This window comes from Lycorma delicatula, chromosome 1 (genome assembly GCF_047948215.1).
Source record: "Lycorma delicatula isolate Av1 chromosome 1, ASM4794821v1, whole genome shotgun sequence".
Classification (NCBI taxonomy): Eukaryota; Metazoa; Arthropoda; class Insecta; order Hemiptera; family Fulgoridae; genus Lycorma; species Lycorma delicatula.
Window position 1 is genome coordinate 347,946,239 of NC_134455.1, and position 17,599 is coordinate 347,963,837.

At 30.9% G+C, this 17,599-nt stretch overlaps 1 protein-coding gene across 7 annotated transcripts in view; it reads right to left on the minus strand.

Moving 5' to 3' along the window:
* The window catches only part of LOC142334444 (uncharacterized), a 593,558-nt gene that overhangs the window by 63,025 nt on the left and 512,934 nt on the right, over positions 1–17,599 (minus strand). For all 7 annotated transcript variants that reach the window (XR_012758827.1, XM_075382445.1, XM_075382442.1 and 4 more), the window contains 4 exons: positions 15,497–15,695; positions 11,358–11,699; positions 8,765–8,855; positions 3,639–3,803 (listed from right to left, as the gene is read on the minus strand). Coding sequence is in view for 6 of the 7 variants with exons in the window: in XM_075382445.1 (XP_075238560.1) it covers positions 3,639–3,803; positions 8,765–8,855; positions 11,358–11,699; positions 15,497–15,695 (797 nt within the window). In the remaining variant the exon portion in view is untranslated. The remainder of the gene's footprint in view (positions 1–3,638; positions 3,804–8,764; positions 8,856–11,357; positions 11,700–15,496; positions 15,696–17,599) is intronic.

Consider the following 17,599-nt stretch of genomic DNA (forward strand, 5'->3'; position numbering starts at 1 on the left):
AGTACTTATTTAATGTAAACAAAAACAAAATTCTTTTTTGGTGATGTGAAAAATTTGTAAAACAAAATTTACTGTTAAAAAATTAAAAAAAAGCCTGGAAATTACACAACAATTGTAAAATAAAAATTACTTAGATAATAATATTTTTAATGAACATTTCCATTATTTTTAAAAGTATAATAGGTTATATAAGTCCCGAGAGAATTTCATGATACACCTGTGGTGTGTGTCCTCCTTCTGTTGTTTGACAGTGTGCCAGTTGGTTGTAAAAGGATGATACTGCATTATTTAATGATTCCCTAGTGATATTTTCTGCTGATTCTCAAATTCTATTTTGTAAATCATTGATATCCTGGGGGGCTTATTATGATAAACAATACTTTTTAGATGGCCCCATAGGAAATAATCCAATGGTGACAATTCAGGTGATCTCGCTGGCCATTCTGTTTGACCCCTTTGACCAATATATCTTTATTAAAAAAAAATGCATTTAATATTTCATCCTGTACATGAAGACTGAAATGAGGCAGTGTACCACCAACTTGTTGAAACCAAATGTTTTGGAAGTTGGGGCCAACAACGTTTTGAATGATACGGTTGAGAAGCAAAGCCAATTTAAATTTCACTGCATTTAAATTTTCATCGATAAATGTAGAACCTATCAATCATCCACCAACAATAGCTACTCATTTACTTTGACTGGATACTGTGTGCATGCCTCAAGGTAGCAGTGTGGATTAATATCAGTCCAGTATTAACAATTATGGTGACAGTACCATTTAAAAAAATGTGGCCAAATCAGTAAATACTACGTTGTTTAATAAATTAGGATTTGTACAAATATTGTTAATCATAATTTTGCAGAACTCGGTCTTCAATCTTAGTCATCTTCATTAAGTTCTTGCACAAAAGAATTTTGAAGGGTTTGAAATTTTCACTTTTTAATGTTTGAATCACTGAACTTTGGCTAACGTTATGTTCTTGTGCTGCCAATTGATTGAGGAATGAGGATTCTCAATAAATTCTTGCATAATCTCTAACAATTTGTTATTATTTGGTGCAGATTTAGGTCTCCCTAGTTTTCCCCTATTATTAATGTTCCCTATATCTTCAAATCTTTTGATGATTTTTGACACTGCACCTTTTGAAATAGGGTTATGACTAAATGTTACATTGAACAATTCACAAACTTCATTATAGGACCTACTTCTATCACCAAGTTGCTCATCATTAAAGTGTGACCCTCTCCTGCTCACTAAGTGATATGATAGCACAATGTTAGCAGGTAACAGAGAAAAAATCAATTTAGTAAAAGACAGTTACAAAAAAGGTAAAAAGGTGTAAATAACAAAAGCAGCATACAAATGTGATAAAGGTAGACATAATCGGTTAGCCAACTGATCACAATAAATTCTCATAAGAAACTAACAATGTAGTATTGAAACACTCTAAACCGAATATTACACAACAATGAAGTAAGCTTCATTTTTGTAATAATGGTAAAGACAATCAATGATCAGCTGAACAGCATGATTAGATGACAATATTTTTATTTATTTACTCATTATAAATTAGTACAAAAATAATATTTTGTGTTAAAAATAAACATTTTTTAATTTTTAAAAATTTAAATTTAACTTTTAACATTAATTTTAATTGAATAAGATTAAATTTTAATTTCTTTTTATATAATTTCACTATTTGAACTTACTAAATTTAGTAAATTTCAAAATCTAAACTTTATCCCGATGCCATTACGGGTACAGACATCATACCAACTTTTTATTTATACTATTTTTCTCGATCATACCAACTTATTACTTATACTATTTTCCTTGTCTTAAAGACAACTTTAAAATGATAAAAGGGTATTAACATTTAAAATATTTGATTTATAACACCTGAGCCACCTCCCAAGAAGGGGTTGAAATTTTATTTCTCATCAAAAGTCAAAGTAGTTGATCGACACCTTATCTTGAAAGTTAGAGTATTCTATCTGGAACGGTTTTAAGTTATTGACTTTCCATACTCACTCTGTATATATTTATACCACAATATAAACTTGATAAAAAATAAGAACACTTAAATATTTGTCTTAGTACTTTCGGAGTATCAGCTCCATCATCAGCAGACTTATTCAATAACATACAACAATTAAAATATGAAAATTAAAAATGTTACTTTTAAAATTACAAGGGCGGTTCATAAAGTAACATCCATTTGGATATAAATAAAAAACTTGCATAGATAAAAATATTTTATTATATACAACTTAAAAACTACAGTTTTTAACTAGTTTTCAACATAGTTGCCATTTAAATTCAAGCATTTGTCATGGCATTTCACTAATTTACAACTTCTTCATAAAATTCAGCCGCCTGGGTACTTAGCCAACCTTCACAGCATTCTGAAGTTCGTCTTCATTATTGAAGTGCTGTGATGAAAGCCATTTCTTCATGTGAGTGCACAGATGAAAATCACTCGGCACCAAGTTCAAGCTGTAAGGGGGATAAACATTTCCCACTGGAACTGATTCCGCGTCATTTGTTCTCAATAGCTCACCTAGTTTCTTCAGAGTTTTACAGTAGATTGATGAAGTAATTGTCGTACCAAGTTCCATAAAATCGACTAGAAGAACTTCCTTGGTATCCCAAAAAACCATAGCCATAACCTTCCTTGCTGACTAAGTTAGTTGGCTTTCTTTGGCTTGCATGGAGAATTGATATGGCCCAAGGCCATCAGCTGTAATTTCATTTTAGCATTCATGTAGGCCACCCAAGTTAACATTCTCCTTCTGCATCGTAGTGTGAAAGAAAGTCTAAGGCAGACGCTATTCGTTTGGTTCGATGGATCTACAGAGATCCATCGAACCAAACAAATATAAAAATGCATATAAAAGTAATATAAATATCTAATAAATAAAAAATAAATAAATGTTAATATATTATATTTTTTTGTTTAAAATTCTCAATTTGATTTAAATCTTATTTTTTACTTTTTAGAGGGTTTTTCTAATTTGTATCCTTTTTTTATTAATGTTAATATTAATATTAGTTAAATAAAAGCTTTTTTAGAAAATAATTTGTTATATGTAATCAAATATATTTTTGTAATTTTTGTTGTGTTTTTTTAAGACTAAAAAAAAGTAAAAATATTTATTTTTACACATCAAAGTTACATACGTGTACCAAATTTCAATCATTTTCATACGATAGTTCATGAGAAATGAAAATTTTCAACTAGATGTATGAATTTAGCATAGGGGTAGCACGTGGGGGCGGGTCATATCAAATTCCAACACCGTAGTGCTGTATTGTCATCGAAGTTACATACGTGTACCAAATTTCATTGATTTTAAGATATAGCAGTTGCAAGATTTGATTATTCCTAAAGCAAGTAAAAGCTTTATTAGTAAAAGCTTTTACTAATAAAAAAAAAAATTGCTAAACTGAAATTTTTTAAATTTAGTTATAAGTCAATACTGACTTTTTAATGTTAGAAATAAACAAATTCAATAGACAGACACTTAAATTCTTATTGAACTCCTTTCATTAAAAAAAAATATTAGTTAAAATAAAAAAAAAAATTAGATATTATTATTATTATTATTATTATTAAGGAATGTAATAAAAACTTACAGTCAATGATTTAACTTTCTGTATAGCTAAAGTTGCCTTCTCTTTAGAGAAACCCATTTCCATAAGTTTTTTTATTTTTATAAAAATTAAATCATTCATTGCTTCTTCACTATTTGGGTCAAGTTTTAAAACATGTTCAAATGCTTTCTCTGCAGATGGAAAATCCTAGGAAAACAGAATAAAAAATTAAATATTTTGAAGGAAAACTATATAACATACCATTCACTAAACATTTCCAGCACATTAAACACAACACTGACAAAGAAAACAAGAAGCAAATCAGTTCAAATGAATATCAAATGTAATGCATATGATTTGGGTTAATTAACCAAATTCTGGGATTTAAACTCGGTTCGTCTGGATAATATCACTCTACCACAGAGATTAATATAACATATTTCCTTTATCAACCAGAAGAGATGATCATACAAACTCCGCCTTGTGTACTTTTGTATTAGATTTACTCTCCAAACAGTTCTGCTAACCTATTGTTTCATTAAAGCAAAAGATATAAGTGTCTTGAATTATACATAGATATTACCTTATTTACCATGTAGAAATGATCAGATGTAATGACAATATTATTCTGTTTAGTTTTAAAAGATAATAGCAATAATATATGACGGATGACTGATAACTTATGCAAAAATAAAGATACAATTTTTTACATAAGGAGTCAATCCATTTGAAGTAACCCAAAAAACATAAGTTGGTTGCTTGACCAATTCAAAAAAAATTGTAACTTACCAACTTGTTTCCTACGTGTTTCAGGACCTTAAAACTATTTTTAAAAATTTTTTATTTAAGCAGTTTACCTTACTTTTGTTATGGTGCGCACACCTATTCCTGTGATTGTAATGGTTTACAGAAAAAATCAGAACTAAAAAACTACTGGTCCCAGATGGACAAAACAAAAAGCAATTTAATTATACTTTTTCAAGGTAAAAGATTGGTCCAGTGGTTCATTTACCTATCTCTCTTCTTTCTGTGAGAAAATTACCAATAGTTGAACAAGAAAAATGGTGAAATTTCACTTTTGGTAATTTTTTTCAAGAGGAATGGATGACATACACAGTTTGAATTATTTTTTTATATATAGGTATATGTTAGTAATTTTGGCACTTTAATATTCTTATACTTACTAAAATAGACTTGTTTGAACCATCAACTGGCGTTCATGTTATAACAAGCGCTTGAAGTCATTTCCAGTCAGGAAAATTCATGTTGCAACATGCTCATGCTCAGTCTGACATTATTCAGTGACCTGTTCATATCTTTACTGAGTATCTCATTCATCCTGTATTTGGAAATGTTTATTAAATAAAGAAGTTTTACTTAAACTTAAAAAAACCAAAATCCAAATTTTGGATTTTGGGATTTTTTTAACACTTTTGGTTCAGTTAATTGCAATCAAAAAGGGAGGTGCACAACTACATGTTACAACAGTCCTAAATCCAAAATTTCACCATTCTACGGCTAATCTTTTTGAGTTATACCTATGTATGTACATAAAAACATCATGCCAAAACTAGTCAAAATGGATTCAGGGATGGTCAAAATGGTAATTTCCATCGAAATCTGAAAACCAAAATTTTTTGTGATTACAATACTTCCTTTACTTCGTACAAGGAAGTAAAAATGAAGTGCTAAAAGGACAAGAAACCACCTTTGAGCAATTATTTAGGGAGTCAAAATGGTATCGCTTTTATAGGTTTTTCATGAATTTTGAGAGGTTATAAATTTTTTATTAGTACAATACACAAGAAATTTTTTTATTTGCCATGAACATCTACAAAAACCTTGCAAGTTGTGCAAATTTGAGATTTTCATCACCAGCCCCATCAGAGTTATTTAAAGCCAAAATCTGATTTTTTTAAAAAATTAGTTTTCAAAAATTCATAAAAATTTAAGGATAAGTATATCACCATTAATATTATTTATGGTAAAACTACTAATACAGGGTCTGGCAAATAAACCTGATGATTTTTGAGGGATAATAATTAAACGTGTTTCGTACTATTAAAACATTTAATATATGAAATTAAAAAATCAATTTTTGCAATTTATAGTGAATTACATGGATTTTTTTTTTAATTTGAATATTATGTCGTCCAAATGTTTTCCATTACTCCTCACACACTCACTTAACCTAATTCTAAAATTTGACATTGCTCGCTCAATCATCACTTGTGGAACTGCTTCAATTTCTCGTTGAATGGCCTCCTTGAGTTCTGCAATTGACTGTGGTATACTACTGAAGACCTTATGTTTGAGATACCCCCACAGGAATAAATCACAAACAGTCAGATCAGGTGAATGTGCTGGCCAAATGTCGCCAAATCGGGAAATCAAACGTCCAGAAAAGGTTTCTCGCAGAACATCCATTGCGATTCTCGCCGTATGGGCGGTGGCACCATCCTGTTGAAACCAAATTTCATGTCCTTGAAAGTCATTCAGTTTCAGTCGCAGAAATTCATGTTTATGTATCGATGAGATGTTACTGTTACTCTGCGATTTAACTCCTCAATAAAAATATGGGCCAATTATGCCAAACTTTGAAACCGCACACCACACTGTAACATGTTGACTGTGAAGTGGTCTTACAAGAATTTGCTGTGGATTATGCGAAGCCCAATAACGGTAATTTTGTTTATTCACAAATCCTGACAGATGAAAATGCGCCTCGTCATTTAATAAAATAATGGCATCCTGGTGGACATTTTCAAGGATGACCTCGCAAGCTACTTTGCGAGATGCCCAATCATTTGCATTAAGTTGCTGCACTAACATCATCTTATACGGATGGAATTGCAGGTCGGCATGAAGAATTCGTCGTACACTTCGATCAGAAATGGCTAACGCAGCAGCATGTCTCACTGCTGAACGTTGTGGAGACTGCGTAACAGCTAACCTTACAGCGTTAATGTTTTCAGGCGTTCTCACAGTCCGTTTTTGTCCTGCTGGTTTCATTTTTAAAGCAGACGATGTGTTCCTAAAATTCTTCACCCACAACAATATCGTACTATTCCTACTAGGAACAGACGCGTGTCGATTTAAATTGAAATGTCTGCGAAATAAACACTGTGTTACAATAACCGAGTCATTATTTTTAAAATAGGCGTCAATCACAAACGCTCGTTGTTCACCCGACCATGACATACTGGCTACTGAAATAGCATGAATAGACCTGTCGATGTACAACACTCCCGCCTACTCATTGACAGTGGTGCCAACATAACATTTACTACAAAATTGTCAGATTTATATGCCGGACATACTTACATATAAAAAATAATTCAAACTGTATATGCCATCCCTGCCTCTTGAAAAAAAAATCACCAAAAGTGAAATTTCACTGTTTTTCATGTTCAATTTTTTGGTAATTTTCTCACACTAAGAAAAGAGATAGGTAGATAAACCACTGGACCAATCTTTTACCTTAAGAAAATATAATTAAATTGCATTTTGTTTCATTCTTCCAGGACCAACAGTTTTTTAGTTCTGATTTTTTCCATAAACTGTTACAATTACAAAAATAGGTGTGCGCACTATAACAAAAATATCGCCACAGGTAAAATGCTTAAATAAAAAATTAAAAAAAATAGTTTTAAGGTCCTGAAACATGTAGGAAACGAGTTGGTAAGTTTCATTTTTTTTTAATTGGTCAAGCAATCAGCTTATGTTTTTGGGACACTTCAAATGGATTGATTCTAACATCTTTTTATTTCTGAAAATGATCTTTATACATTAATACACTAATAAATTTTTTTTAACTTGTTTATCCCATCCTTATAGTATGAAAGTAATCAAAATGGATATTTCACCAATAACTTTATTATTACAGTAAATCTCCCCTTTATAGTAAGCCACTTCTTCATATCTGAGAATAGATCATAATCCAAACACGCTAAGTCTGATAAGTAAGAGAAATATGGATAAAACTTGTAGCATAATTTTACAACAATTTTGCTATCACAATCACAGAAGAATGAGCCAGTACACTGTCTTTGTGAAAAAGAACCTTTATCTTCAGATCTGGTAATCTTTTGTTTATTTCCTCATTCAGACAAATCAGGAAAGATGTATATTACATAAGATGGTATAACATTACTGGGCAATATTATCATTTCATCTTTCTCAATTTCAATGAAAAGAAAATTAAATTTTGGTGAATGTCAATTCACCAAGATTCTCCAAGATTAGGCCACGATCACCCAAAAGTCAGTGATTATCACCTTTCCTAGTGGTGGAAAGTTTTCACCTTGTTTGGAGCAAATTTCCTGACTCCAACTCACTGTTTTGAATGTTCCTTAGTTTCAGGATAAGAGCGATGTAATCAAGGTTTAATTTGCTGTTATGAAACTGCACTAAATTTCCTCTTGATTACACTGATATACCCCAAACCATGCTTATAAAGGTTTATTCATTCATACATTTGATAGACTGTGAGCAAACATGGCACAGTTTTTGCATATGTAAATATTCGACTAAAACCTTGGACAATGGACCTATTTATTTGAAATGCCTATTGTCTTGGTTATCTAATGCAATCTCAAGTTTTTTCTCCTTCATCATATCATGGACTTTTATCAATATTCTCCAAAGTTGTATCCACAACAGGCTGTTCGGCATTGTTTGTGTTTATACGACTAATCCAAAAATAACCAAACCATTCCTAAACTCTCCTTAATTGATGGTGCTAACTCAACATAATATTTATCCAACTTACGTTTAGTTTTCTATGTGGTTACACCTTTTTAAAAGTAATGTTTGATCATTACACAAAATTCTTTTTCTATTTTTCACAAATCACAATAACTGATCGACTCAAACAACACAATTATAATGTATTTGCTTGAAACTTGGCGCATACTCCTAGTACAAATGTGGAAAACAAAGAATGACCTAACTCAATGATGTCATGACATGTCAATTATATCATTTCAAGACATCTCTTGACTATGCACAGATTTATCAAACACCCCTCAATATAATCAATAACACATTTTACAAATCATTTTTTTTATCTTCAAACTAGGGAAAATAATGCTTATATAAGAAAAATCCTACAAAGAATATCAGTAAATTAAACTTACAACTTTTATGATATATCTGAAACAACTTACATTTAATCCAAGATAAGCTTCACCCATACGAAAATAACCCTTAGAATAATCATGTGCATATTTTACACAATTTTCCGAATCTTCTAGTGCTCTGGAATTAAAATAATACTGAATTAAATTCATTTTAAAGATAATTTATTATTGGCTAGCATTTTTATGATAAAGTTAAATAACTTTGCTGTTGTAGGATGTACCTGTGGGGGGGGGGACAATCATATTAAAAAATATTTTGTTCATGAAAACAGACTTCAGTTTGTTAAAAACAAACATAGATATTTAAAATTTCAAAATATATAAAAAAAATTGAGTTATCTAGTAGCCGTGTCTATAAGAGCATATGGTCATAAAACTAAACTCCCTCCCCCAAAGTCAAGAAAATATAAATAATTTATTTTCATTCTAGCCATATAAAAAAATACAGAATTTACAAAAAAAAATTATATATATGATATTACTGTATGTAGGAAAGAGATTGTCTGATCAGGAAGACTGTAATTTGGAAATTGGAATTCTTGCAATTTTGGAGTTGGAGATTGTAATCAGAAGATAATAATTTAGTTAGAAAATGAGAAAACAAAAAATTCTTGGAAGTTACATGTACTTGACAACTAGTTAAGTTTACATAAATATACTAAGATTACATAAATAGACATTTATATATATTTTAAATAGAATTTCTAGGTGATTTTTGTTAATAATTAATTCAATGACTAAAAACCATGTTAAATCAATCAAATGCATATATAATTTTATTAAACTATTTTTATGATTGTAAATCATTATAATCAGAAGTTTTTGTTTTTTTTTTAATTTCTACCAGAAAGACAGACTTCCTACTTCAAATGTACAATGAACTAAAAAGTTGTTTTACATATGAAAGTAACACTTTAAATTAAAAACTTTATAAGAAATAATTTAATGGGCTGAAAAATCAAAGCATTTGTGTTAATTATACTGGTTTAAAAAAAAATAAGTTATTTCATTAACATGCATTCACTAAGGTGTGTCTTACAGTATTTTTTGCGCCAATTTAAAATCTACAAACCAAAACTGAATAAAAATCAAGGTTTTTAGGTTAGATATTTAACGAAGACATGATTTTTTTTTATGGAATTATATAGCCTAGTATAATTTTATATTGCCTAATATTTGTTTTTTTTTAAGTTTTTTCCTATATTCAGCCTTTGGAATATCTCTTTTCAGTCTCCAGCAGTAATCAGTAAGCATATTCAGGCTCTGTTTTCCTTGGTAGAGCATCTCCATCACCGATATATCCTAGTGAAAGCATTCACTTTGATTTCAAGTGTTCAATTTCAAAGTGTCTTCAATTTAAAGTGTTCATCACTTTTATTGTCAAGGGTTAGGAGGGAAATATCCAAATGTGAATGCAACATGTGTATTTTTACAGACATATTGCATCCCAGTTATTTATAGTTTTCAAAAAGTTCACTGACAGATTATAATAGTTCTCAGCCTTCTTTTTGCCCAGGAATGGTTTAACAATATTTTGAAATGATACTCATGTTGCTTCCTCAAAATCATTCAAACTATTCTCAAAGTTCAAATCCTTCATTACTTTATCTATCTGCGGTCCAACAAACAAATGGCAGGCAAAAACAAAGAAGGAATATTTGTTTTTGCCTCACTGATCATGGAAAATTTGCTCTTAAGGTATAAGAAATTTTGACCATTACCAATCCATTGCTTTGACTAAATTTTTCATAATATCTAAATTTTGTAAGTAACGGTGAAATATACATGTTCTTTGGATTCACAAAAACAAAAAACCTTTTTCTGCCTTGCTATGATATGCTTCTGTCTTTTACCAATCTTTTTTAGTGTTTGTTTTTCCTGTCTCTAGTCCCAGTTGCATAAGAAACAAACTACTAATTATAATATCTTAGTAGAAAATTAGAAGCTCCAATTTGTTTTTTTGTTTTTCTGATTTCTTTTGGGTTTCTTGAATTTATTTTCACAAAAATAACAGTCTGTGGAGTGGTTCATAGACTATGTTCCATAAGAACAACAAAAGGCATACTTTACAGTTTCCCACCAAGGCAGCTGCTTAGTAAAGTTACAAAAGAATTAAAGCAAATATGAGGGACCCAATATTAAACTTTTATTTATAATTAAAATAGATTCATATAATGTTATGGCATCCTCTTCACTTCTAACAGTTTTAACCAAATGAATAAAATCTATTACTCAGGACAGTTGTGGATGCAAGATTACCAGGCAACAAATTAAGTATCTTATGATAGCATGTTATTTTGGTATTGTTATACTAAACTTGCGCAGAATCTGTAGACAGAATAGATCGATAAGACAATTTCAATGCAACATTTCCTTAAAAATGTACTGTACAATAGACTTTTAATAGAATACTGTTACACAGTAATGTACTAGATAATGGAAAATATCCCATAATTTCTGCAGAAAAGAATTTTCAAAATGTAAATACAAATCTACATAATAAAAAACCTGAAAAATAAAAATTACATTAAATCATATTGCCGAGTAATAAGAAATTATTACAAGACCAGCTAAATTAAAGTTTTAATGTGAAATGCTACGAAAAATTAAGTTAACTTACTTTTGGTATTGACCTATCTGTAGAAAACATAAACATCTATTTACATATAGCCTATAATCATTAGGATTGAGATAAAGAGCTTCAGAAAATTTATCTATGGCCTTATTAAAACAACCTTCCTTGGCAAGATTATAACCTTCAATAGCAAGTTCAGTAACAGGATGTGGTTCATCAGATGTTAAAATCTTATTTTTCCTCTCATTTCTATCATTCTGACTAGTATTATTTTTTCGTATCTGTTTTTTATTTATAACTTTTTCAGCTAAGTTAGAGACAAATGCAGAATTTAAGTCAAATTCTTCTTCTGCTTCCTGTTTTTGTTCATCTTCCTGCTCTTCTGAACTGTAAAACAGCAACCATTCATTCATATCTTAGTAAAAAGAATTACTATCAAAACACACACAAAATAAAAAATGAAGTAGTTAAAACAGATTAAGACTATCAAAGGATTTTTCAACTCTACACTACACATATAATAGGAATTAAGAGCAGTAACAACTTCACAAGTACAAAATAGGATGGATGATACATTGTTGTTTCACTAAGAGTAATGTATAAAAATCAAACGTAATACAGAAAAAAAGATAATCCAAGTTTATTCTCCAATTGATAGTAACAATGGTTTTTTTTGTTTTTTTTTTTTTTAAAGAAAAGGATATTTGGTATTGTACTGTTTTTTTTGTAGGCCACCTAAATTTCAAACTGAAATGGTGTTTAATGAGCGATTCATTTGTGCTCATTTTCCATTGTTTATTTCTATATTATTTATAAAATGAAGGTGGTCATCATCAATAATTTTATTACCATGCCAATATTGGATAACAATTTTCTGTTGAACGAGGTGCTACCCAAAAGTTCGGGGAATTTGATTTTCGCATACGAACCATAGCTGGTACGACCTGCTGCCGCTAGATGTGGCTAACAGTACTCTTTGTGAATCATTATTCCAACAGCTGTGATGGTAAGAGGCTGCAATATTGCCATCAACAAGCGCAACACCAAAAAACATCGCGAAAGTGCAAGAGGCTATTGTTGCAGATCGTAGACAAACAATCCATGATGTTTGTGCAATCGTACAAATGTCATATGGGTCCATGCAATGCATCTTATCAGATAATTTGAACATGAGACGCACTGCTGCAAAATTCGTACCAGATGTTGAACAGCGACCAGAAAAAAAATTATATAGCTGTCTGTAGTGAATTGAAAAATTCAGCAAGACATGACCCTAACTTCATCTTCAACATCATAACCGGTGTTGAGACATGGGTGTACAGGTATGACCCTGAAAATAAGCAGCAGTCGTTGCAGTGGAAGTCGCCACATTCACTGCAGCCAAAAAAAGCATGCCAAGTTCGCAGCAACGTGAAGTCCACGATGATTGTTTTTTTCGACATCAAAGGCATTATCCATGAGGAATTTGTTCCTCTTGGTCAAACTGTCAATGGGATGTTCTATTGTGAAGCTTTGAAGCGGTTAGGTAAAAGCATTAGGCGCACACATTCAGATCTGTGGGATAACAACAGCTGGGTTCTGCACCATGACAATGCACCCACGCACACATCGCTAGCCGTTTGGAATTTCTTGGCTTCCAAAATGACGGTAGTGATTCCCCACCCACCCTATTTGCCTGACCTTGCCACATGCATTTTTTTCTCTTTCCGAAAATAAAATTTCAATTGAAAGGCTGTCGTTTTAACACAATTGAGCAGATTCAAGAAGAAATGCAGAACATGCTTTGAACACTTACACCTGCAGACTTTCAGAGATGCATGGAATCATGGGAAAAACACTGGGTATCAATATCCAAGGGGATTACTTTGAAGGAGACAATGGAAATTATGAGTTACGGTAAGCTATTTTATTTTTATGGTAAAATTCCCTGAACTTTTCGGTAGCACCTCGTACATCCTGGTTTCTTTCAATCTTCATGCAGCTGTTGACTCTACACATCTCTAAGTGCGGTTATTAAGCGTTATTTTACTGCGGTCTAGATTTGGGATTTATCTTGTACCAAGAAGGATAATTATAACTTTTTGCAAGACCACAAGAATTTATTAGTTGATAGGAAATGGGGCAACACACATAATATGAAGTTACATTCTGATCATGTATGTTGGATCATTTATGATGTATGTATATATGTCTGATAATGTAGATCATATATGTTGGTGATGCAATATGCACGCATGCTGCTGAACTACTACTATGTGTGTTGATAACTGGCTGGTGAATTCACAGTCACCACACTGCACAATCCATTTAATTAATTTACAGATGGTGTCAGCAGCAGCTTGATGCGAGCCATAAAGCTGTAATTGACTGGAACAGTGACATAAGACAAGTGCATGTGGCAGATTTGGTGTACATGGTGGGAAGATAATAGGTGGGCTAGGGAGAATCATGGAGATGAATTCTACGTGAGCAGTAAGCAGTTAACAGTGAGTATTAATGTGATGTGCTAGAAAATAAAGTAAACCCTTAATAAGTGGGAAACATCCTTGTTCTAATTTAAAAGGCATAATTATTTTGCACGATAATGTCCATCCCATACTGCTCAAAAGATACAGGAACCTATTCAAAAGTTGGATTGGGAAGTATTCCCACATCCACCTTATTGTTTTGATATCACAGATTTTTTGTTTGGTCCTCTCAAAAGAATTTTTATGCGGCACTGAATTTAGCAACAATGAACAGATCAAGAATGCAGTACAAGAATGGCTCAGATACTGAGGTGATCAATTTTTTACTACTGGAATGAATAAGCTCAACGAAAGATGGGATAAATGCCTAAATGCAGCCAGGGATTACATTGAAAAAAATAGCATTAGTTTCATGAATAATAGCTTTTCTATAGTAATTTATCATTTTAGTTATTGAATGACCCTTGTATAACAATGAAATTATATTTTGTTGATGGTTTCATCAAATTTTCTTTATAAGAATATTTAAGTAAAAATCATAATTACAAAATGCATTATATCATATTTTTTCTGCTGGTGCCATTTGATTCTTTAATTATTGAACAACCCTTGTATATATTTAACAAACTAATGTTGAACAAGGAACAAATTTTTGTAAATTTTCCATATGAGGTCTGAACATTTTTAATTATGCAACAACAGGTGTGGTTGGCAGTACCATGTTCCGCATAACCTCCTCTGTAACCACATGTTCTTGGATTGTTGATATCTCATTTAGTTTTCATGTAATTGTTATTTGAGTGCAATGTTCCTAAAATGTTAATAGTGATTTTCGTAATGTGCGATTTTCAGGAGCAACGATACAAGAAAAATTTTGCATGAAACTAGAGAAAACCTTTACAGAAATATTTCAACTTTTGAAACAAACTTATGGAGATGATGCTTTGGATATGCAATGTTACAAATGGTTTTCATGATTTATAAGTAGTTTACAGTCAACTGAAGATGACCCTCAACCAGGAAAGCCTTAGACTTCAATTGATGACATCCATGTTCAAAAAATCAATGATCTGGTATATGCAAATCACTGGTTGACTGTTAGAGAACTTGCAGAAGAGGTTAGAATCTCGACTGGATCATGCCATGACATTTTGACTGAAAAAATTGAACATGCATCATATTTCAGCAAAGTTTATTACTCATTTGATGACCAAACAGCAGAAAGAACACTGAGTGGACATTTGTTGGCAACTTCTTGAACAAGCCAATGACAATGAAACATTCGTGCAAAGGATCATAATAGGAGACAAAAGCTGGGTTTACAACTCCAATGTTGCAACTAAGGTTCAATCATCAAAAAAAAAGCACTGACACTTAAACATGTTGCACTCAACTAACAATAACATGAAAACTAAACAAGATATATAAAATCCAAGAACAAGTGGTTACAGAAGAGGTTATGCAGAACACAATGCTGTCAACCGCACATCACTAAATATCATCATTGGTGCATAATTAAAAATGTCCTGTAATTTTCTGAACAGACCTTGTATATATTAACTTCAAAGCATTCAATGGAGTTTATTAAAACACTTTTCCATTTCTAAAGAATAAATGCATCATTTTAAAAAGTACAACACATATGTAATATACCTGATAACAATTTTCAATATCCTATATTTAAACAAAATTCAATATTAAAGAATTAATCCATACTTTTCTATTATTTTGTCACTCGATTCCTCTTTCCTCAATTTTTGCCTACACCTCTGTCTTCTTTTCCGTTCACTTTTTCGTACTTTCTTCTCCTTTTTTGATACTTCTTTAGCTTTTTCTAATTGTTCTTCTATAGCTAATTCTAATGCTACCTTATCAGCTTTAGTTTCTGCTCGTCTGAATTCTGCAACTTTTTTTTCTAAAAAAAAAAAAAAAAAATGCTGAACAAATAGAAATATATTTAAAAAAATAAACTAAACATATTATACCAATCAACATCTCGATGGTCCTAGAACTTTCTACATAAAAATACCTCTACTGGTTAAACACTTCTATCAACATATAATTAGTTTTTACCAGATGTACTGAAATAATCAGTAGCATTAATACAAGGGTTACAGAAATAATTTCTTTTTTAATAATATCTAGTTTAATCAAACTAGATTTCAAATAACCTATAAATAACAATCAAACATAAAATACATAATAAATGTAAAAAATACAACGCAGAATTAATCAAGAAGGGAAACAAATTTCAATAAGCAGATCATTGAAGGGCTATTCAGAAAAAAATAAGTCTTTTACTAAATGCATAAATGAATTCATCTCCATAAAAACGGATGGTGTGGTGTAAAAACAGATGTTTGTTGTATGTGCTCACATTTTTATTTTAGCTGCTACTGCACAGAGTAGAGCAATGCGCCAGGGGGCTGCACACAGCACAAACATTTCATTTGTTCGAACAACTTATAATTCTTGAACGATTCATTTGTTCAAAGATTTATACTTCTTGATACAAAAGATTTATTTAAAATTATATTTGTGTTTTGGACATAAAAAGGAAAACAATGGGGTTAGAACTGTGTTAACTCAAGAAACAGCTAAAAATATTTCAGCATTTTGAAGCTTTTGTTGTAAAAGTGTTTGTTGTTGTTAGTAAGTTAAATTCATGAATGTTATTTAGTTACTATTGGCAAAAAAATTTAACAAAATCATGTGTAATAAAACATAAACCATACAAAACATTTTTGCAGCGGGCCATAGGCTCGCCTTTTTTCTAGTATTAGATAATAATCATCTAATGACAATTTTGTTTATAAAATTTTCATTTTGTAAATGTTTCTTAGTATTTACATTATTATTTTACTCCACTTTTGACAATTATATTGGATTCATCTGCAAGTAAGCATAGAAAAAATTTCATCACTTTATATGCGTATCAATAAGCACTGGAAATGACATGGTTTTTTGGTGAGTATTAAACAAATCAAATGGTTGTTGTGCATTAAGATGTTTAGGTATCATGGCTTTTTGAAGTATATAAATACATAACTATGCTGACATAGGTAGGGAAAGGATTAGGGTTTTTCTCAATATATTAATGTTAAATCAGTCAATTTTCACTATACTTTCTCATTTTTTAATATTTTTTTTTTTTTTAGTTTTTCTAAGATAAAAATTTTATTTTTAATTTGCATTTTGAGTGGTCTCTCTACAAAAAAAAAAAAATAAATAAATAAATAAATGTATAATTAAAATGCAATTGAAAATATATTATGAACAGTTGCTTTCAGCTCAAAAAAGTAAGCTTTACAATTTGTACAATTCATAAGATACTGATTGTAGTCAAATACCTCTTGATCATTTGCTGTATTCTTTCTACCCTCCCTAAACTTTTTATGCCAACATTCTACGGTGATATTATCTGTAAGGTCTGTCCAGAAAATAATCAAACTTTATGTTTTTAATCTTGATTATTAATTTTAAAATTATTGGTCCTTGTCTCTTCAAATACTCTCCTCCCCCCTATTCACACATTTTGTCCAGTGGTGATTCCACTTTGTGAAACAGTCCTGAATAACTTCATTTGAAATGGCCTTTAAGGTTCATGACGAATTTGCTTTAATGTCATCAATAGTCTCAAAACAGCGTCCTTTCATCGCTGATTTTAACTTCGGAAATAAGAAAAAATTGCAAGAAGCCAATAACATGAAAACTAAACAAGATGTCATAAATCAAAGAACATGTGGTTTCAGAGGAGGTTATGCGGAACACATGCTGCCAACCGCACGTCACTAAATATCTCCATTGGCGCATACTTAA